Consider the following 22,928-nt stretch of genomic DNA (forward strand, 5'->3'; position numbering starts at 1 on the left):
AGATCAACCAATGAATGTATAAATAAGTGTAGCAACAAATCTTTCTCTTTTCCTATCTCTCTCTTCTTCACTCTCTCCCTCTCCCTCCCTCCTCTCTCTAAAATCAGTCAATAAAATTTAAAATAATAATAATAATAATAATAGCCCTAGCCAGGTGACTTGGTTGGAACATTGTCCCCTACACCAAAAAGGTTACAAGTTCGATTCTCAGTCACGGCACATATCCTAGTTGCGGGTTTGATCCCAAGTCTGTGTATATGCAGGAGACAATTGATCAATGTTCCTCTCTCATCTCTCTCTCTCTGTCTCTCTCTAAAATCAATGAAAATATATCCTTGTGTGAGGATTTAAAAATAATAAAAATTATACCATTTTTAGTGAAAAAACAGTCAAAGTAAAATGTAGCATAAAATAGAAATGAATTTCTAAAAATTTGGATATGTTTTATGAATGTTTTTGTGGACCAGATTAGCTTTACTATGGCTCTTACTAAGGAGCTATATTGTTTGATATATAACTTGTTTTATGATATAAGTCTGTATTAGACAGTCTCATTCATCTGCCAAAAAAAAGTGGTATGATTATTTTCTCTTTTACATGGCATTACTAAGTCCTGGAAAATAGTGTATTTTGAAATTTCTATAATGATTTCAAACTTTATCACTCGAAATAATGTATAAACTGAAACCAATAATTTTATTTCTCATGTGGGATAAGGGTAAAGGAAGAGGTTCCTGAAACTTCTTCATATTCTTTTCTTGGTGTAGTGCTATTAACATCTACTTATATAAAAACCATGGGTAGTGTTCATCACATCCAGAAGAACTGCCAAAACCAAGCGGAAGGAAGTCAGTTCTGCAGGGGTTGTCTTGGCAACGGCTTTGGCCTCCCCCAAGCTGTTTTCCAGAGCTGTTTCCTGTAAGGGCGGGGTTTGAGGCAGGAACCCACCCTGGGAGTGTGGAGGCAGAACTTTATAAAATGTGCCGCATGACAGCACGGCCGGGGTGAACCTGAGTGGGGGTGGCTGAAAGGCTTAGAAAAGACAGACAAGAAAATGAAAGCCAGGTCATAGTGGGACACTGCTTCTCTGAGAGACAGCAACCACACCCACAGCCATGCCTTTATTTTATAGCAGATGCTATGAGGCAAAGTAAGTGCATGACCAAGATGTTTACAACATTCTCCTGGATTTCAATCCTACTCAACTACATGCACCTGAACTCTATCAAGCCTACATTACTCAGGCACGTGGGGCCACATGTTCGGACCATAGGTTCAAGCTTACAACTACAGCTGTTGGCTATAATTGTGGTGGGAGGGCCCTGTCCTCCAAGCTGGGACTTGCATGTGGCAATGAGAGGACTGTGCCCTCTCATCAGTCCAAGGCTTGAACCTGTCCAAAACACTGTAGTGGCTCCCCACAATAAAGTTTTAATTCTGTTTCTTTGTTACTAATGTTGTGGCCCCACCCCATAACAAAGAAACAATTTCCAGAGGATGAGGCCCAGGAATCAGGATTTTAAAAAGATTCCCAGGTGATTCTAATGTGCAGCCAAGGTTGAGAACCACTGGTATAGATAATATTAAAAATATATCTAAACGTGCAATTCTTTGTCCAAAAAATGAGCATGTTCAAAAATTAAGTGAAGGAAATTTGGATATACTCGATGGAGATTTTGACACATATTTTGAGTGATGATTCCATTGATTCCACAGATGATGCTGTAAAGGAAAATTTTCCCATTGAATTTCTTAATAGTATTACTCCTTTGGGAATGCCGTGTCATAAATTAAAATTGAAAGTGGGTCCAATCATCATGCTATTAAGAAATCTCAATAGTAAATGGGGTCTTTGTAATGGTACCAGATTTATTATCAAAAGATTATGACCTAACATTATCGAAGCTGAAGTATTAACAGGATCTGCAGAGGGAGAGGCTGTTCTGATTCCAAGAATGAATTTGTCCCCATCGGACACTGGCCTCCCATTTAAATTGATTCAATGACGGTTTCCCGTTATGCCAGGATTTGTGATGACTATTGATAAATCACAAGGACAAACTCTAGACCAGGGGTGGGCAAACTTTTTGACTCGAGGGCCACAATGGGTTCCTAAACTGGACCAGAGGGCCGGAACAAAAGCATGGATGGAGTGTTTGTGTGAACTAATATAAATTCAAAGTAAACAACATTACATAAAAGGGTACGGTCTTTTTTTTTTTTTTAGTTTATTCATTTCAAACGGGCCGGATCTGGCCCGCGGGCCATAGTTTGCCCACGGCTGCTCTCGACAGAGTAGGCATATTCCTACCTGAACCCATTTTTGCACATGGTCAGTTATATGTTGCTTTCTCTTGAGTTTGAAGAGCATGTGATGTTACAGTAAAAGTTCTAAGTACTTCATCACAAGGGAAATTAGTCAAGCACTCTGAAAGTGTTTTCACTCTTAATGTGGGGTACAGGGAGATATAGAATAAGTTTAATCACTTTATCAGTCATTGTTTGCATCACTGTTGTTTTTATATCATGTTTTTGTTGTTTTCATGTGTTTTTGTTGTTTTCATATCATGTTTTTGTCGTTTTGATATATGCCTCTGTTGTTGTTATATCCTTTTGTTACTGTTTATCCTATCTAATAAAAGAGAAACATGGTAATTAGTGTCACTCCGCTACCCTTCCCATTGGATAATCAGGGCAATATGCAAATTAACTGCCAGCCAAGATGGCTGTTAACAGCCAACAAAGATGGTGGCTAATTTGCATACTGCAGGCAGGATGGGACAGGGCCATTCTGCCTGCCCCGCCACCATCCGGGCCTGCTATCTGTGACCTGGATGGCGGGCGACCCCTGTGCGACCCGACCCAGGGCTGGCAGGCGTGACCCTGGCGGTCCGCCAGCTGTCACGCCCCCAACCAGCCCTCCCACTGGGAGATCCGGGGCGACTGCGACCTCCATCAGTCTCCCCGCCAGCCTGGATCTCCCGCAACAGTCGCCCCGCCAGACCGGATCTCTCGCAGCAGTCTCCCCGCCAGCCCGGATCTCCCGCAACAGTCGCCCCACCAGACCGGATCTCCCACGGGAGATCCGGCCCTGCTGGGGTGACCGCTGCCTATCAGTCACCAGTCACGCCCCCAACCAGCCCTTAATGTGGTATACAGGGAGATATTAGAATAAATTTAATCACTTTATCAGTCATTATTTGCATCAGTGTTGTTTTTACATCATGAGTTTTTTCTTATATCATTTTATTATTGTTTATTTATTAATAAAATTATGTATTATTTTCATATACATTGTACTCATTTCCTTTTATCTCTCACACTTTTATTATAGAGAAAGGGCAAATAGCAACATTAAAATATTTCCTCTAATTAATTCCCTTTCAATGTGCATGAATTTCATGCACCAGGCCACTAGTTTATTAATAAATTTATATATGATTTTCATATACATCTTACTAATTTCCTTTCATCTCTCACACTTCTATTATAGAGAAAGGGCAAATAGCAATATTAAAATATCTCTGCTAATTAAGTCCCTTTTTTAAAATAAATATATTTTATCGATTTTTTACAGAGAGGAAGGGAGAGGGATAGAGAGTTAGAAACATCAATGAGAGAGAAACATCAATCAGCTGCCTCCTGCACACTCCCCACTGGGGATGTGCCCGCAACCAAGGTACATGCTCTTGACCGGAATCGAATCTGGGACCTTTGAGTCCGCAGGCCGACGCTCTGTGCACTGAGCAAAACTGGTTAGGGCAATTAATTCCCTTTTAATGTGCACGAATTTCATGCACCGGGCTACCAGTTGGAAAATAAAATTAAGAGAGTAAGTTATATAGCGAATGTGATAACAAGATGTTAACTTGTGCAGTTTTTAATCTGAGAGGAATACAAAAGTGCCAGATCTATCTGGCTCAAGGAATAAAAACACATTCAAATCTTGGATCTTGGGTCATCATAATAAATTTAGTCCTGTCCTATTAGGAAATTACTTCTCTGATCGATGTGGTTTTTTTTATTACTTACTTTTTAGTTACTTCTCTATTGAAGTGGATAGAGAATTTGTTGCAGGTATTCTGGGGACTCAATCTCCTGGACTCCTAACTAATATGTAGAGAAAAGAATCTAGAAATAAACAAACATGCACAGAAATTACTGGCCTCCACTTCTTTTTTAAATATATTTTTATTGATTTCAGAGAGGAAGGCAGAGGGAGAGTGAGGTAGAAACACCAATGATGAGAGAAAATCACTGATCAGCTGCCTCCTGCCCACCCTCCACCGGGGATTGAGCCAGAAACCTGGGCATGTGCCCTGACCTGTGACTTCCTGGTTCCTAGGTTGACACTCAACCACTGAGCCACACTGGTTGGGTTGGCCTCCACTTCTTTTTTTAAAAAAAAAATATATATATATTTTATTGATTTTTTACAGAGAGAGGAAGGGAGAGGGATAGAGAGTTAGAAACATCGATGAGAGAGAAACATCCATCAGCTGCCTCATGCACACCCCCTACTGGGGTTGTGCCCGCAACCAAGGTACATGCCCTTGACCGGAATCGAACCTGGGACGTTTCAGTCCACAGGCTGATGTTCTATCCATTGAGCCAAACTGGTTAGGGCTGGCCTCCACTTCTTAAACCAGCCTTCAAAAATAAGCCCAATTGAGGGTAGGAGCGGGATGGTACAAAAATACAATTTCATATACTTATGTTCTTTTGGTAAATTTCTGTATAATTCCTGAAATATTGGCAGGTGAGATTATATGATGTCTGTGATTTGATTCAGTGAAGGGGGATGGAGAGGGAAGGAAGTGGTTGGGAACATTAATCATCAAAATTGGCCATTAGTTATAAGTAGTTGAAGCTGGATGATAGCTACATAATGGTTCATTAAAGATTTTCTCTATTTTTTTAAATATATTTTTTATTGATTTTAGAGAGGAAGGGAGAGGGAGAGAGAGATCATACAGAGAGAAACATCAATGATGAGAGAGAATCATTGATTGGCTGCCTCCTGCATGGCCCCCACTAGGGATCAAGCCCGCAACCCAGGCATATGCCCTTGACCGGAATTGAACATGGGACCCTTCAGTCTGCAGGCCAACGCTCTATCCACTGAGCCAAACCAGCTAGGGCTCTATTTTTTTTTAAATATTGGAAATTGTTCATAATAAAAAAGTATTCTGTGTAGCACATTTTACTTCACTTATATTTGGAGAAGTTTGAATATTAAGATTCATTGTTGTTATACTGAAGGAACAAAAAAGCAAATAAGAAATTATTATAAACTAGAGGCCCGGTGCACAAAAATTTGTGCACTCGGGGGGGAAGGGGGGTCTTCAGCACGGCCTGTGCCCTCTAACAGTCTGGGACCCCTCGGGAGATAACGACCTGCTGGCTTAGGCCTGCTCCTGGGTGGCAGAGGGCAGGCCCAATCCCTAGGTGCAGCCCCTGGTTGGGCTCAGAGCAGGGCCGATTGGGGAGTTGGGGCGCCGCCCCCCTGTCATGCACAGAGCAGGGCGGATCGGGAGGTTGTGATGCCACCCTCAGTCATGCTCAGGGTAGGGCCGATTGGGGGGTTGGCGCACCACCCCGTCACACTCAAGGCAGGGTCGATGGGGAGGTTGCAGCGCCACCTCCTGACGCACACAGAGCAGGGCCAATCGGGGTTGGGGCACTGCCCCCTGTCACAGAGCAGGGCCAATCAGGGGGGTTGGGGCTCTGTACCCTGTCACACACAGAGCAGGGCCAATCGGGGTTGGGGCACTGCCCCCTGTCACACACAGAGCAGGGCCCATCAGGGGGTTGGGGCTCTGTACCCTGTCACACACAGAGCAGGGCCAATCGGGGTTGGGGCACTGCCCCCTGTCACACACAGAGCAGGGCCCATCAGGGGGTTGGGGTGCCGCCCTCTATCACCCACAGAGCAGGGCCAATCAGGGGGTTGGGGCGCCGCCACTCTCACACTCAGGGCAGGGCCGATGGGGAGGTTATGGCTCTACCCCGTCACACACAGAGCAGGGCCTGTGGGGGGGTTGTTGGGGCACCGCACCCTGTCACACACAGAGCAGAGCCGATCAGGGGGTTGGGGCGCCGCACCCTGTCACACACAGAGCTGCAGGGCGATCAGGGGGTTGGGGAGCTCCCCCCTATCAGGCACAGAGCAGGGCTGATCAAGAGGTTGGGGTGCCTTCCCCTGTCACGAACAGAGCAGGGTGGATAGGGAGGTTGTGGCCCCGCCCCCTGTCACACACAGAGCCGCAGGGCCATCAGGGTTTGGGTGCTGCCCCCTGTCACACTGATCCCGGTGCTGGGAGGCCTCTCAGCACCACTGATCCCAGTGCTGGGAGGCCTCGCGGCTCCGCTGATCCTGGTGCTGGGAGGCATATTACCCTTTTACTATATAGGATAGAGGCCTGGTGCATGGGTGGGGGCCGGCTGGTTTGCCCTGAAGGGTGTCCTGGATCAGGGTGGGGTTCCCCACTGGGGTGCCTGGCCAGCCTGGGTGAGGGGATGATGGCTGTTTGCAGTTGGTCACACACCCTTCATAGTGGGGGTTCCCACTGGCGTGCCTGGCCAGTCTGGGTGAGGGGCTGAGGGCTGTTTTCAGGCTGGGGGTGACTGAAGCTCCGAACCACTCCTTTTTTTCTTTTTTCTTTTTTTATTCTGGGGCTTGGCTCCAGCTCTTAGGCCTCCGCTGCTGAAAGTAGGTTTCTGGCCTTTGCTTACAATGTTGCGATCCTGCTGGCTGAAGCCCAGCGGACTAAAGCAGGTTTCTGGGGTTTTGTTTAGCTTCTATATTTGTAACATAGTTGCTTAGAGTCGCAGTTCAGAGGCTGCAGCGGCAGGCGGGGAACGTTGGAGTCCTCCGTCACTCAAGCAAGCAAGCCTCATGTTAGTTTCAAGCTGCCTGGCTGCCAGCCGCCATCTTGGCCGGCAGTTAATTTGCATATTGCCCTGATTAGCCAATGGGAAGGGTAGCGGTCATACGCCAATTGCCATGTTTCTCTTTTATTAGATAGGATTGCATCTAGAAAAAGTTGGTCATTTTTTTTCTTTAAAGAAGAATTTTAATACCTTAACTGTAAAAAACAATGGAATATTAGGGTTAAGCTCCCTGGAGATCCCAAACCCATCTTTAGGTTTGGTGATTCACTAGGACTCAAGGGCCTCAGCATACAGTATACTCACAGCTTTCAGTACAGTGAGAGGATACAGACCAAAATCAGCAAAGGGCAAAGGCACATAGGGCAAAGTCCAGAAGAAACAATATGGCTTTCATGAGTCCTCTCCCCATGGAGCCTCACAGGATGTGCTTCATTCCCTCAGCAGTGAGGTGTGGCAACACATGTGTAAAATCTTGTCTACCAGGAAAGCCCATTTGAGACCGAGTGCCCAGCGTTTTTACTGGAGGCTCTTCCCATAGGCACTTCTGCCTAGAACTTACCAAAATTACAGACCCTCCAGATGGAAAGACTTATTCAGCATAAACCACATTCTTTGTTAGGCACAATGAGCCATTCATATCAGGGAATGTTGGAAACCCTCCCAAAATCCAAGTTCCTAGGTACAGTCAGGGGCAGCCTGGCTAGCAGGCCCTTCTAACGATAGCAGCCTCGGGCCTGCTGTGTGAACTCCTTTCTGAACAAGAGCTGTAAAAACAGTGTATCTTTTTGAGACCAGGGATTAGACTGTACATGGTTTTATGATTTTATTATAGAGGCCTGGTGCATGAAATTCGTGCACTGGAGGGGGGGTCCCTCAGTCCGGCCTGTGCTCTCTCGCAGTCCAGAACCTCTCGAGGGATGTTTGCCTGCTGGCTTAGGCCTGATCCCCTGAGGGGTCCCAGACATGCCTCTCACAGACTGACATCCCTATCGCAGTCTGGGACCCCTCGCTCCTTACCCCCCGCCTGCATACTGCTCCTTACCACCACCGCTGCACTCGCCAGCCATGAGCCCAGCTTCTGGCTAAGTGGTGCTCCCCCTGTGGGAGCACACTGACCACCAGGGGGCAGCTCCTGCATTGAGCATCTGCCCCCTGGTGGTCAGTGCACATCATAGTGACCAGTCATTCCACTGGTCATTCTGTCGTTCAGTCGATTTGCGTATTAGAGTTTTATTATATAGGACTAGTGGCCTGGTGCATGAAATTTGTGCACGGGGGTTGTCCCTCAGCCCGGCCTGCACCCTCTCACAATCTGGGACCTCTGGTTCCTAACCGCTCACCTGCCTGCCTGCCTGATCACCCCTAACTATTCTGCCTGCTGGCCTGCTTGCCCCCAACTGCCCCCCCACCAGCCTGATCACCCCCAACAGCCCCCCCCATCAGCCTGCTTGCCCCCAACTGCCCCCACCCTGCGGGCCTGCTCACCCCCAACTGCCACCCCCTGCCAGCCTGCTCGCCCCCAATTGCCCCCCCTGCCGACCTGCTTGCCCCCAATGGCCCCCCCACCAGCCTGCTTGCCCCCAACTACCCTCCCCCGCCAGCCTGATCACCCCTAACTGCCCTTCCCTCCTGGCCTGATCACCCCTAACTGCTTCTGCTTAGGCCCCGCCACCATGGTTTTGTCCAGAAGACATCTGGAAGGTCTCCCAGAAGGTCTCCCAGTCTAATTAGCATTTTACCCTTTTATTAGTATAGATAGAGGCCTGGTGCATGGGTGGGGGCCAGCTGGTCTGCCCTGAAGGGGGTCCCGGATCAGGGTGGGGGTCCCCTTGGGGGGTGGGGCTGGCCTGGGTGAGAGGCCTGTGGCGGTTTGCAGGCTTGCCACACCCCTACCAGGGTGGGAGTCCCCACCGGGGACGGTGTCAGCCTGGGTGAGGGGTTGGGGCAGTATGCAGGCCGGCCATGCCCCCATCAGGTTGGGGGTCCCCACTACGGGGTGTGGCCAGCCTGGGTGAGGGGCTGATAGCTGTTTGCAAGCTGGCCATGCCCCTATCAGGGTGAGGGTCCCTGCTGGGGGGTGTGGCCTGCCTGGGCGAGGGGCTTAGCACTGTTTCCAGGCTGGCCACACCCCCATCCAAGTGAGGGTTCTTGCTGGGAGGCATAGTCAGCCTGGGCGAGGGTCTGAGGGCTGTTTGCAGGCTGGCCACGCCCCCATTGGGCTGAGGCTTCCTGCTCGGGGGGCGTGGCCAGCAAGGGGCTGAGGGCCATTTGTAGGGGCTGGTTTGCAGGCTGGCCAAGCTCCCGGCTTTGTCCAGAAGGACGTCCAGGAGGCCTCCGAAGGTCTCCTGGTCTAATTAGCATATTACATTTTTATTAGTATAGACTTGAGGTCCAGTGCACGGATTTGTGCACATTGAAAGGAAATTCATTAGAAGGTGGGGTGGGACTGGGCGAGATGGGCCGGACACGCCCTGGATCCAGCCTCCTACAGTCCCTCCCGGGCCGGCTGAACCTGGGTGGCGCCTCAGCTCAAAGGACATCTGCAGAGTGAGCGGGGTCCCTCCAGCAGGTGGGGGTTCCTTGGCCTGGCCTGCGGAGATCAGGCCAAAACTGGCTCTCCGACATCCCTTGAGGGGGTCCCAGAGTGCAAGAGGGCACTCTGCAAAGTTGCTGTTGCTCAGCAGCTCCTGCATTTAGCATCTGTCCCCTGGTGGTCAGTGCACGTCATACCTATCAGCCGGTCGGCCAGTCAGCCAGTTGGCTGGTTGCTTAGCCTTTTATATATATAGATGTTATAGAATATAGTTTTATTTCTTCTCACTCTCTGAAATACAAAATGCTTTTTTTCTTAGCTACAGAAACATAAAGAAAGAATTGCAACTTTTAGAGAGTTAATTGCTAATGAAAAAGCATTTCAAGATCAGGTTATTGACGTGAGTTTAACATTTACTATGTACTGTCTTTACTGTATAAAAATACAATTTCACATTTGTATATTCTCTTGGTAAATTTGTTTAACTCCTTCTAGCTGTAAATGCTTCTTTTATTCTAGCCCCTGAAAATCTCTTTGTTTCACTAATAAAGTATTTATTTTCAAATACTCAAAGGATTGTGAAAGTATTGGAAGTGAGCACAAATATTTAATCTCAGGTTACAGACTTTGATTCAAATGAAACCAAGAATGTCAGAGATCCTACCTTATTGGGAGCCAAACTGGATAAGTACCACAGTCTAAATGAAGAGCTTAATATCTTGGTAAGAAAAACTTTTTGTTGCTTTGCTATCATTCTTATACATAATACCATTTTATTAACAAGTTTAAGAAATTGTCAGCCTACAAAAAATTTGCTTATTAAAATGGTCACACACTGGCATTGTGGCAGTATTATTTACCCACAAAGTATAGAATTGAATTTTGCATTTTCAGGTTTTGAAATTTTACATAATGTCCCATCTGATTTCTGTTAAGACCAATCAGATTAATTTCTTTCAAAATGTAAAATCAAAAGATATGTGCAATTTTTCATAGTGAATGAAACTTATTTATATTGTTGCATATGCTACCACCATCCTTATATCAATAGCTGTTTAAAATAACCATGATTAAGGGGTGCTTAGGGAAACAGCACTCATAATTTACTTTAGATGGCATCTAAAGATAAAGGCATCACTGAAAAGAAATAGTAATTATGTACCTTAATGGAGGTGTTAGCTAATGGAATGGTGTTAAACATTTTGCAGAATATAAGTATATCAAAACGAATTATATACCTTAAACTTACACAGTGTTATATGTCAATTATATCTCAATAAAGTTGGAAAAAATAAAGGCAGATAAAACAGGAAAATATGTTAGAAGAAAATGGAAATATGATCTTGGTAGCTAGATAGTTATAGAGTTACAATCCAAGTATATCCCACTATGATGAAAAGGCGGTTCATCAACATAATTTATTTTTAATAGCAATTAATTTAAGAAGTTTATCATATTTCTAAATTATTAAAAATAAGCATATATACTAAATTTATAACATACCCATTCATCTTTTTAACATTTTTTTATTTTTTTCCAGAGAATATATCTTCAGTCCTTAGGCTTTAGCCCCTTACATGGGCTTTGGTAGAGGTCATGGGGCAGCACCCAAAGATCTAAATTGGGGTGGGGTGTTCAGTCCTTCCGGGCTTCAGGAAAAGGATTCCTGACCACGTTGCCGTGAATGGCACAGCTCACACAGTGGTGGAGTTTCACATACAGCTTAGGAAACGCTTAGGTGTGAGGACACTGGCTTTGAAAATGGCCCTAAAGCCTGTGGCTGAGGCCCCGACTGTTTGGAATGCTGAACTTCCTAATGGCCTTGTCCTTGGGCACACATTTAAGCAAAGTTGGTGCAGTGAAAAGGCTGCACATGGCTATGGCCCTTTTTGGCATGACCGTTGTTCCTTCTTTTCTTGGTCATCTTGGAAGAGAGGACCCAAGAGAGCTCCACTCACCTTTAAAAGAAGAAAACATCCATTGCTGTGAAGGCTTAAAATTTTCTTCTTTTCTAATTAATTTTTTTTTATTAAATGAGTAATTATTGACTTTCCACAAAAGGTTAAATGCTAGTCACTGTGGAGATAGAAAGCTAAGTCAAACATAGCCCTGCTTCGAAGGAATCTAGGCAAGAAAATAAAATACATAAATAATTATTTACAAAGAGTAAAGGAAAAGTTTCTTGAAAAGAGATACAGTGACTCACATCTAAGAGGATGTTGTTTGTGAGATGACTGGAATTCAGAGGAGGAATAGATGATGGCCACGTCGGAGAATCATGGAAGACTTTGTGAAGGGGATGGAGTTGGGCCTTGAAGACTAATAAAATTTGAGCATAGGGATATAAGTGGAGAGCACTCAGTAAATTCTGTCATTCATTAGCAATTCTGTGCTTCTGACATAAATGAGATGAGAGTGGACCTTCATCTTTCCAGCACTGGGAAGCTGGAATGAGAAAAAGGGCACAAATGGGAGAGTCAGACATACTGTGTCACTTTTAAAATGTACCCCAGTCTTTCTTATACAAACTATCTCATAAATAATCAATGAGGGAGAGAGTTCTTCATTGAAAACAGAAGGAAAGATGCATTTATAAAATTATATTTTGCATCCCTGAGTAAAATAAGGAATCTAGGCTGTTATAATGGCTGCGAAAACCTTAAGTTTAAGACTGACAGGGAGCATTTAATGAATAGGTCAAACAGACAAACACCTGAGCCTGCTGATCAATTTCAACCCCACTAGAGGTGAGACAAGCAAACCTGGCCTCCTAACCTGATGCAGGAGGATGCACACAGCATCTCTGAAGTAGTCTCACCAAAGCACTGGATGTGAAAGCCAGCTGCTAGACCTAGCTACCAGTCAACAGTGGATAAAGAGACATTAAATGACACCATGAAAACAGACCCCGAATGTGAAAAATTCTAACCAGTAAAGAATTGGCATGAGGAAAGAGAGGGAGAGGAATAGCTATTATAGACTAAAGGAGATTAGAGACAAATCAACCAAATGGAGCATGTGAGACCTTGTATATCCTGATTTGAACAAACGCACTATAAAAAGATATTTGTGAGCCCTAGCCAGTTTGGCTCAGTAGATAGAGCGTCGGCCTGCAAACTAATGGGTCCTGGGTTCGATTCTAATCAAGGGCACATGCCAGGGTTGCAGGCTTGATCCCCAGTAGGGGGCATGCAGGAGGCAGCCAATCAGTGTTTCTCTCTCATCATTGATGTTTCTATCTCTCTCCCTTTCCTTTCCTTTATGAAATCAATAAAAATATTTTTTAAAAACAGATATTTGTGGTCTGTCTCCAGAGCCTGCCTACCCAGGAAGGCTGCATGGCTTGTACTTAGTCATCCAGATTATTAGGGGGCAGCACTGGACCTGTACTCAATGTTCACTGCATATCTAATGCCCTTTCTATAGAAAACCTCTTTTTCTCTAGACCAGTAGTTTTCTAACAAGCTCCCCGTTGTTTGAATAGTGAGGCTCTAAAACCCCTAATTTGGAGAGAATTAAAAATGGCAGCAGAGTAAGTGGATGCTCCCAGGAATAAACTGGTATTATAACTAAAATACAGAAAAACGTCCTGAATAATCAACAGAAAACTCGCAGGAGAGAACCCTGACACCTGAGGACTGAAAGTGGAGACCACATAGAGACTGGTAGGAGGGACGGAGGCATGAAAGGTCTGGCTGAGTGCCCACAGACAGCAACTGAAGTCCTGTAGAGATATCTCAGCTGTGGGGGGTTGCTAATGAGAACTCTGGGATCTAATCCCCAAGCTGGGCCCCCCAGCAGAGAGCATCAAAACTGAGGAGGGTACCCATATAACATCTGGCTGTGAAAAGCAGTGGGGTGCTATCTGCCAGAAAGTAATAGCTGAAAACCCTCTTAAAGGGCCAATGCACAAAATTCCCTGTGGAGCCACTCACCTTCTGCCAGCAGAGGGACTGTGAAGTGGACTGGAGCTGTGAGGGCAGAAGCCACAACTAGGGATTTGAGGGCTAGAACTCAGAAGGCAGGCACCCCAAGTTTCCTGAGCTGAGTCATTCCCTCACACAGTGGAGGACATCTTTCCCACATAGACATCTACCTTGCCTGGGGGGAAGACAGTTGACACATGCTATTGGAAAACACCTTGCCCTGAGGCAAGAGATTAAAAATAATAAGTAGCCTCCAGGCAGTAGCAAATGCCCACCCTGTTGAAAAAACTCTTGCCACACCTGAGGACAATTGCCCTGGTGGGGGGGGGGGGGGGTGCGGGCAATGCAAGTTGGAATCTTATCAGTCTGTAGGCAGAGGCAGTCTCTAGAGCAGCGGTTCTCAAACTGTGAGTTGCGACCCCTTTGGGGGTTGAACGACCCTTTCACAGGGGTCGCCTAAGACCATCGGAAAACACATATATAATTACATATTGTTTTTGTGATTAATCACTATGCTTTAATTATGTTCAATTTGTAAGAATGAAATTGGGGGTCACCACAACATGAGGAACTGTATTAAAGGGTCGCGGCATTAGGAAGGTTGAGAACCATTGCTCTAGAGCAGTGATGGTGAACCTTTTGAGCTTGGCGTGTCAGCATTTTGAAAAACCCTAACTTAACTCTGGTGCCATGTCACATATAGAAATTTTTTGATATTTGCAACCATAGTAAAACAAAGACTTATATTTTTGATATTTATTTTATATATTTAAATGCCATTTAACAAAGAAAAATCAACCAAAAAAATGAGTTCATGTGTCACCTCTGACACACGTGTCATAGGTTCGCCATCACTGCTCTAGAGGCTTTGAGTCTTTGCCTGATCTAATTAGTCAGAAACATTGTCCTGCACTAGAGATTGAAAGGTGTAGAGCAGTTGTTCTCAACCTTCTGGCCCTTTAAATACAGTTCCTCATGTTGTGACCCAACCATAAAATTATTTTTGTGGCTACTTCATAACTGTAATGTTGCTACTGTTATGAATCGTAATGTAAATATCTGATATGCAGGATGGCCTTAGGCGACCCCTGTGAAAGGGTCGTTCGACCGCCAAAGGGGTCTTGACCCACAGGTTGAGAACTGCTGGTGTAGAGGATCTATCTAATACATAGTCACAAACCCAAACAGAAAGCCAAAATGAGGAGACAAAAGAAACAACCCCTAAATGAAAGAACTAGAGAATTCTCCATAAGAAGGGATAAATGAAACAGAGATGAGAAACTGATCTGAAACAGAGTTCAGGGATTGATGGTAAAGATGCTCAACAGCATGAAAAAAGATATAGTAACTATGAAAAAAGAATAGTCTGAGATAAAGAATAATGACACAATAAAGACCACATTGGAAGGAATACACAGCAGATTAGGGGAAGCTGAGAATCGAATCAGTGAATTAGAAGACAGAGTTGAAAATATCACTCAATCAAAAAACCAAAAAGAAAAAACAATTAAAAAATAGGAGGACAGCTTAAGGGAGCTGTGGGACAACATGAAATGTAACAATATTAGAATAGCAAGTGTGCCAGAAAGGGAGAAAGGCATAGAGAAGGTATTTGAAGAAATAATGGCAGAAAACTTCCTTAACCTGGGAAAGAAAAAGTCACTCACGTTCAGGAGCCACAGAGAACCCCAAAAAAGAAGAACCCAAACAGGCCCACACCCTGACACATAATTAAAATGCCAAAAATTAAAGACAAAGAATCTTAAAGGAAGCAAGAGAAAAGAAAACCATTGCCTACAAAGGAGTTTCCATAAGAGTGACACCTGATTTCTCATCAGAAACTCTACAGGCCAGAAGGATTGGCATGAAGTTCTCAAGGTAATGAAAAACAAGGATCTGAAACCAAGATTATAATGTCCAGCAAGATTGTCATTCAAAATAGTTAGTCAAATAGAGCTTCCCAGACAGAAAAAGGCTAAAGGAGTACATCACCACCAAGCCAGCTTTACAAGAAATGCTACAGGGATTGTTGTAATGAGAAGAAACAAAGGAGAAACCTAGCCATACAAAAATATAATGACAATAAATAAGTACCTATCAGTAATAAACCTAAATGTTAATGGACTAAATGCTCCAATCAAAAGGTGTAGAGTAGCTCTGACTGGTTTGGCTCAGTGGATGGAGCATTGGCCTGTGGACTGAAAAGTCCCAGGTTGGATTCCACTCAAGGGCATGTTCCTTGGTTGCAAACACATCCTCAGTAGGGGGTGTGCAGGAGGCAGCTGTTCGATGTTTCTCTCTCATCGATGTTTCTAACTTTCTATCCCTCTCCCTTCCTCTCTGTAAAAAATCAATAAAATGTATTTTTTTAAAGGCATAGAGTAGTAGAATGGATGCAAAAACATGACCCAACTATATGCTGTCTACAAGAGATCCACCTCAAAATAAAATACACACACAGGATGAGAGTGGAAGGATGGAAAAAAATTTTCCATGCAAATGGGGAAAAAAAAGCTGGAGTAGCAATACTCATATTCGACAAAATAGACTTTAAAATGAAGGCTATCACAAGAGACAACAAAGGTCATTACATAATACTAAAGTGATTGGTCTAACAAGAGGATATAACTCTAGTAAACATATATGCACCCTACATAGGAACACCTAAATATATAAGAAAAAACTTCTAGAGGACTTTAAAGGAGAGATCAACAATACTAGTACAGTCATAGTAAGGGACTTTAATACCCCTATGACTGCACTGGATAGATCTTTGAGACAAAAACTTAACAAGGAAACTGAAACTCTAAAGGACACACTGGATCAGATGGATTTAATTGACATTTATAGAACATTTCACCCCAACACAGCAGAATATACATTCTTCTCAAGTTCACATGGATCATGCACAAAGATAGACCACATGTTAAGACACAAAACAAGTCTCTACAAGTTCAAGAAGATTGAAATTATATCAAGCATCTTCTCAGATGACAGTGGAATGAAATTAGAAGTGAACTACAATAAAAACACCTAGAAACATTTAAACACATGGAAGCTAAATAGCATCTTATTAAACAATGAATAGGTTGCCAATGAGATCAAGAAAGAAATAAAAAAAATTCCTGAAACAAATGAAAATGAACACACAACAACCCAAATTCTCTGGGACGCAGCAAAAGCAGTTCTGAGTGGGAAGTTCATAGCACTACATGCATACCTAAAAAAAAAGAAAAAGAAAAATCAGCAATAAACTATTTAACCCTACAACTTAAAGAACTAGAAAAAGAACAACAAAAAAAGCCCAGAGTAAGTAGAATGAAGGAAATAATAAAGATTAGAGCAGAAATAAATAACAGAAACAAAAAAAGTACAAAAAGTCAATGAGCCCTAACCAGTTTGGCTCAGTGGATAGAGCATTGGCCTGCAGACTGAAGGGTCCCAGGTTCGATTCCAGTCAAGGGCATGTACCTTGGTTGCAGGCACATACCCAGTAGGGGGTGTGCAGGAGGCAGCTGATCGATGTTTCGCTCCCATTGATGTTTTTAGGTCTCTATCCCTCCCCCTTCCTCTCTATAAAAAGTCAATAAAATATATTTTTTTAAAAATCAATGAAACCAAGAGCTGGTTCTTTAAAAGGATAACCAAAATTGATAAACCATTAGCCAGATTCATCGGGAAACAGAGAGGACCAAAATAAATAAAATCAGAAACGAAAGTGGAGGAGTAATCACTGAAACCACAGAAATACAAAGGATTGTAAGGAAATACTGTGAACAACTATATGCCAACAAGCTGGTCAATGTGGATGAAATAGACAAATTTCTAGAAAAATACAATCTCCCAAAACTGAATCAGGAAGAATCAAAAAACCTGAATAGGCCAATAACTACTGATGAAATAGAGCCAGTAATAAAAATACTCCCACAAACAAAAGCCCAGGTTTGGACAGCTTCACAGAGGGGTTTTACCAAACATTCAAAGAAAAAAAACACCTATACTCCTCAAACTATTTCAGATAATCCAAGAGGAAGGAACACTTCCAAACTCTTTTTATGAGGTCAGCATTATCCTAATCCCAAAACCAGATAAAGACACTACAAAGAAAGAGAATTACAGGCCAATATCCCTGATGAACATAGATACTAAAATCCTCAACAAAATATTAGCAAACCACATCCAGCAATATATTAAAAAGATCATACACCATGATCAAGTGGGATTTATTCATGGGATGCAAGGCTGGTACAATATTCGCAAATCAATAAATGTGATACATCACATAAACAAATTGAAAGACAAAAATCACATGATCATATCGATAGATGCAGAAAAAGCATTCGACAAAATCCACCATCCATTTTTGATAAAAAAAAAAACTCAGCAAAGTGGGACTAGAGGGAGCATATCTCAACATGATAAAGGCCATATACGACAAACCTACAGCCAACATCATACTCAGTGAGCAAAAACTAAAAGCATTTCCCCTAAGAACAGGAACAAGACAGGGATACCACTTTTACCACTCCTATTCAACATAGTACTGGAAGTGCTAGCCATAGCAGTCAGACAAGAAGAAGAAATAAAAGGCATCCAAACTGGTAAAGAAGAAGTAAAACTGTCATTATTTGCAGATGACATGATATTGTACATAGAAAACCCCAAAGACTCCATCAAAAAATTACTAGATTAAATAAATGAATTCAACAATGTAGTAGGATACAAAATTAACACCCAGAAATCTATGGCTTTTTTATACACTAATAATGAACTCACAGAAAGAGAAACTAAAAAAAAAAAAAAAAAAAAAAAAAAATCCCATTTACCATTGCAACAAACAAATTAAGATACCTAGGAATATACTTAACTAAGGAAGTAAAAGACCTGTACTCAGAAACTATAAGATGTTGAAAAAAGAGATAGAGGAAGACATAAACATATGGAAGAATATACCGTGTTCATGGATTGGTAGAATCAACACCATTAAAATGTTCATACTACTCAAAGCAATCTATAGATTCAATGCAATCCAAATTAAGATACCAATGGAATATTTCATAGATAGAACAAACTCTTCAAAAATTCATTTGGAATACAAAAAGACCCCAAATAGCTGCAGCAATCCTGAGAAAGAAGAACAAAGTTGGAGGGATCACAATACCAGATATCAAGCTATATTACAAAGCCACTGTTCTTAAAACTGCCTGGCACTGGCACAAGAAGAGACATATAGACCAATGTAACAGAACAGAGAGCCCAGAAGTCAACCCAAGCCAGTATGCTAAATTAATATTTGACAAAGGAGGCAAGAGCATACAATGTAGTCAAGATATTTCCATCAATAAATGATGTTGGGAAAATTGGACAGATACGTGCAAAAACACCATACACAAAAACAAACTAAAAATGGATAAAGGACCTAAATATATGACAGGAAACCATAAAAATCTTAGAAGAATCCATAGGCAGCAAAATATCAGACATATGTCATAGCAATATCTTTGCCAATACTGCTCCTAAGGCAATGGAAACTAAGGGGAAAATAAACAAATGGGACTACATCAAAATAAAAAGCTGCACAGCAAAAGAAACCATCAACAAAACAACAAGAAAGCCTACTGCATGGGAAAACATATTTGCCAGTGTTATCTATGATAAGAGTTTAATCACCAAAACTTACAGGGAACTCATAGAACTTAACAAACAGAAGATAAACAATCCAATCAAAAAAATGGGCAATGGGCCTCAAAAGACACTTTTTGAAAGAGGACCTACAGAAGGCCGAGAGACATATGAAAAATGCTCAAAGTCACTAATCATCCAAGAGATGTAAATCAAAACCACCATGAGGTACCATCTCACACCTGTCAGAATAGCTATCATCAACAAATCAACAAAGGACAAGTGCTGGCGAGGATGTGGAGGAAAAGGAACCCTCTTGCACTGCTGGTGGGAATGCAGACTGGTGCCACCACTGTGGGAAACAGTATGGAGTTTCCTCAAAAAATTAAAAATGGGCTTGAGAGAAACCAAGATGGCGGCATAGGTAAACACCGGAGATTGCTGCTTCGCACAACCACTTCAAAAATACAACTAAAAGACATAACGGACATCATCCAGAACCACAGGAAGGCTGGCTGAGTGGAATTTCTACAACTAGAAGGAAAGAGAAAAGCATACCGAGACTCAGAGAAGGTGTGGTGCTGAAGTAAATACAAAGGTGTGGAGGTGCATGTGGAGAGGGCTGGTGGCTGAGGACACAGTTGTCTTTTTCAATCAGGAGGGAGTCTCAGCCTCTGAGCTCCAGTTCCGGGCGAGTCTTTGGGGACCCAGACTCACACGGGAGAAACTGGACTGTCTGGCATCGGTCGGAATTCGAGGGCAGCTTTCTCTCGGAGGCGCTCTCAGCGATTGCCAGAACCTCTGAAGGCAGGACTGAGAGCAGCCATACTGCTGGCTCACTCGGCCCGCCCTGTTGATCCCCTGAGACCCTGCCCTGCCCAAGCCGTGCATGGAGGCTTTTCCATATGAAAGGCCTGGCCCTTTGTAATCTGAAAATAACTTAACAAACTGCAACTGCCCCAAGGCCCCAGGGCAACTTACATTGCTTTACAGCTGGCTTCTGCTGGATAGCCTTAGGCAAAGGCTAGATTAGCACCTCCTTAGATCCAAGAGCCAGGGTACCCAGTGGTCAGAGTGGGGCCATCCAATTACAACTACTCAGATCTATAAGGGACACACTCAGGGGGCAGACTCAGTGAGCACCATAGTCCCTCTGAAGCAAGTCTTGACCCATAAGGGTGTCTTCAGCACAGAAGTTCTTCCACCATAGACACAGCTGATTCTCACAGCCAATTGGCCTGGAGGTCAAATCCTCCCAGCTTTACATCCAACAATCAAGGCTTTACTACAACAAGACTGTTCACAAAGCCCACAAGGGGGTGCACCAAGAGTGTGTACCTCAGGTAATTGGGACACTTAGCACAGAAAGCCACTCTATCAACACAGCGAAGCACAAAAATGCCGAGACAAAGAAACAGGACACAAATGACAGAAAGGGAGGAAACCAAACTGCTGGATATAGAGTTCAAAACCACACTTTTAAGGTCTCTCAAGAACTGTCTAGAAGCCGCCGATAAATTTAGGAAGGCCCTCGAAAACACTGGTGAGACCGCTGATAAATGTAGTGAAATCGTCAAGAAATCTAGTGAGACCCTCAATGTTATGATAAAGCACCAACTAGAAATTAAGCATACACTGACTGCAATAAAGAATATTATACAGACTCCCAACAGCAGACCAGAGGATCGCAAGAATCAAGTCAAAGATTTGAAATACAAAGAAACAAAAAACACCCATCTGGAAAAGCAAAATGAAAAAAGAATCCAAAAATACGAAGATAGTGTAAGGAGCCTCTGGGACAGCTTCAAGCGTACCAACATCCGAATTATAGGGGTGCCAGAAGAAGAGAGAGAGCAAGATATTGAAAACCTATTTGAAGAAATAATGACAGAAAACTTCCCCTACCTGGTGAAAGAAATACACTTCCAAGTCCAGGAAGCACATAGAACCCCAAACAAAAGGAATCCAAAGAGGACCACACCAAGACACATCATAATTAAAATGCCAAGAGCAAAAGATAAAGAGAGAATCTTAAAAACAGCAAGAGAAAGAAACTCAGTTACCTACAAGGGACTACCCATACGACTGTCAGCTGATTTCTCAACAGAAACTTTGCAGGCCAGAAGGGAGTGGCAAGAAATATTCAAAGTGATGAATGCCAAGAACCTACAACCAAGATTACTTTATCCAGCAAAGCTATCATTCAGAATTGAAGGTCAGATAAAGAGCTTCACAGATAAGAAAAAGCTAAAGGAGTTCATCACCACCAAACCAGTATTATATGAAATGCTGAGAGGTATCCTTTAAGAAGAGGAAGAAGAAGAAAAAGGTAAAGATACGAATTATGAACAACAAATACACATCTATCAACAAGTGAATCTGAAAATCAAGTGAATAATCTGATGAACAGAATGAACTGGTTATTATAATAGAATCAGGGGCATAGAAAGGGAATGGACTGACTATTCTTGGGGGGGTGGGGGGAGGAAAGGGATGTGGGGGGTGTGGGAAGAGATTGGACAATAGTGGTGCACCTATGGATGAGGACAGTGGGTGGGGGTGAGGGAGGAGGGTGGGGTGGGAATGGGGTGGAGGGGAGTTATGGGGGAGAAAAAAAGAGGAACAAATGTAATAATCTGAACAATAAAGATTTAATTTTAAAAAAATTAAAAGTGGAACTCCCATTTGACCCAGTAATCCCACTTCTAAGAATATAGCCCAAGAAATCAGAAACACCAATCAGAAAGGATATATGCACCCCTATGTTCATAGCAGCACAATTTACAATAGCTAAGATTTAGAAACAGCCTAAGTGCCCATCAGCAGATGAGTAGATTTAAAAAATATGGTACATCTATACAATGGAATACTGTGCTGCTGTAAAAAAGAAGGAATTCTTGCCATTTGTAACAGCATGGATGGATCTGGAGAGCATTATGCTAAGCGAAATAAGCCAGTCGCAGAAAGATAAATATCACATGAACAACATAAACTGATGAACCAAAATAGAGCCAGAGAAAACAAAATATTTTAGAATATAATAGAAGTAATCCTGTTATTTGCAGAGTTTTAATATTTCCTACAACTTTTTGTGATATACTATCTTAGTACTGTTTTGTGATATTATTATATTTAAAATTTTTTTGAAATATTAATTTTTATTGCAGGGGATATTGTATTTCAAATTGTTTTCTTGAAATGTTAATGTTTATTGCATATAACATTTAAAATCATTTTTCTTGGAACATTAATGTATATTGCACTTAAAATTATATTTAAAATCATTTTTCTTGAAAATAAAAAAAGAAAGATAAATAAATAAAATTCCTAATTTGAAGACAAAAATAAAAAGATATTTGTGAAGTAATAGTAGAAAATTGAACTCAGTCTGGGTATTAATATTTTAAAATTATTAATTTTAATAGATGTGACAGTGGTATCATTGTGTTTTTAAAAGCTCTTATCTGTTAGCAATACATATTGAAAAGTAGTTATTAGTGAATTAATATGATGACTAGGTTTGCAAACCTACTTAAAAATACTCCAGGAAAATAAAAAGGTAGTAGAGTGTGTGTTTGTGTGTGGGGGAGACAGATGAAAAAATAATGGAAAAATGTTGATAATTGTTGAAATGATGGGAGGTTCATTACACTACTCTCTCAACTTTTGTATGTGTTTTGAACTTTTCAAAATAAAAAGGGATTTGTTATTGTTCTTTGTTTTTGAAATGCAGAGTATGCTCCAGAAGGCTCACTCTGTATTCTCTAAGGAGCTCTAGGCCAGCAAGACTTGGTCTGCTAGAGTTAAATTTGATGGCTCAAACCTCCTCTGATGCTCTGTCCTGAACCCTTGCCCTTGGTTCTTATTCACAATTCTGAGTCTGCTGTCTGCTTCACTCACCTCCTGAGACAAGGAGCAACCCACCTTTGCCTTCTGACTGGCTCTAGTATTTT

General features: G+C 42.6%; 1 protein-coding gene across 2 annotated transcripts in view; it reads left to right on the forward strand.

The window, feature by feature from the left end:
• Positions 1-22,928, forward strand: part of CAGE1 (cancer antigen 1) — an 84,700-nt gene that overhangs the window by 16,630 nt on the left and 45,142 nt on the right. The window contains exons 8-9 of one of the 2 annotated variants that reach the window (XM_036349659.1): positions 9,747-9,827; positions 10,045-10,149. In XM_036349659.1, the coding sequence (XP_036205552.1) occupies positions 9,747-9,827; positions 10,045-10,149 (186 nt within the window). Of the gene's footprint in view, positions 1-9,746; positions 9,828-10,001; positions 10,150-22,928 lie in introns of both variants that reach the window. The other variant, XR_004974053.1, reaches the window with a different exon arrangement.

This window comes from Myotis myotis, unplaced genomic scaffold, assembly GCF_014108235.1.
Source record: "Myotis myotis isolate mMyoMyo1 unplaced genomic scaffold, mMyoMyo1.p scaffold_m19_p_2, whole genome shotgun sequence".
Taxonomy (NCBI): domain Eukaryota; kingdom Metazoa; phylum Chordata; class Mammalia; order Chiroptera; family Vespertilionidae; genus Myotis; species Myotis myotis.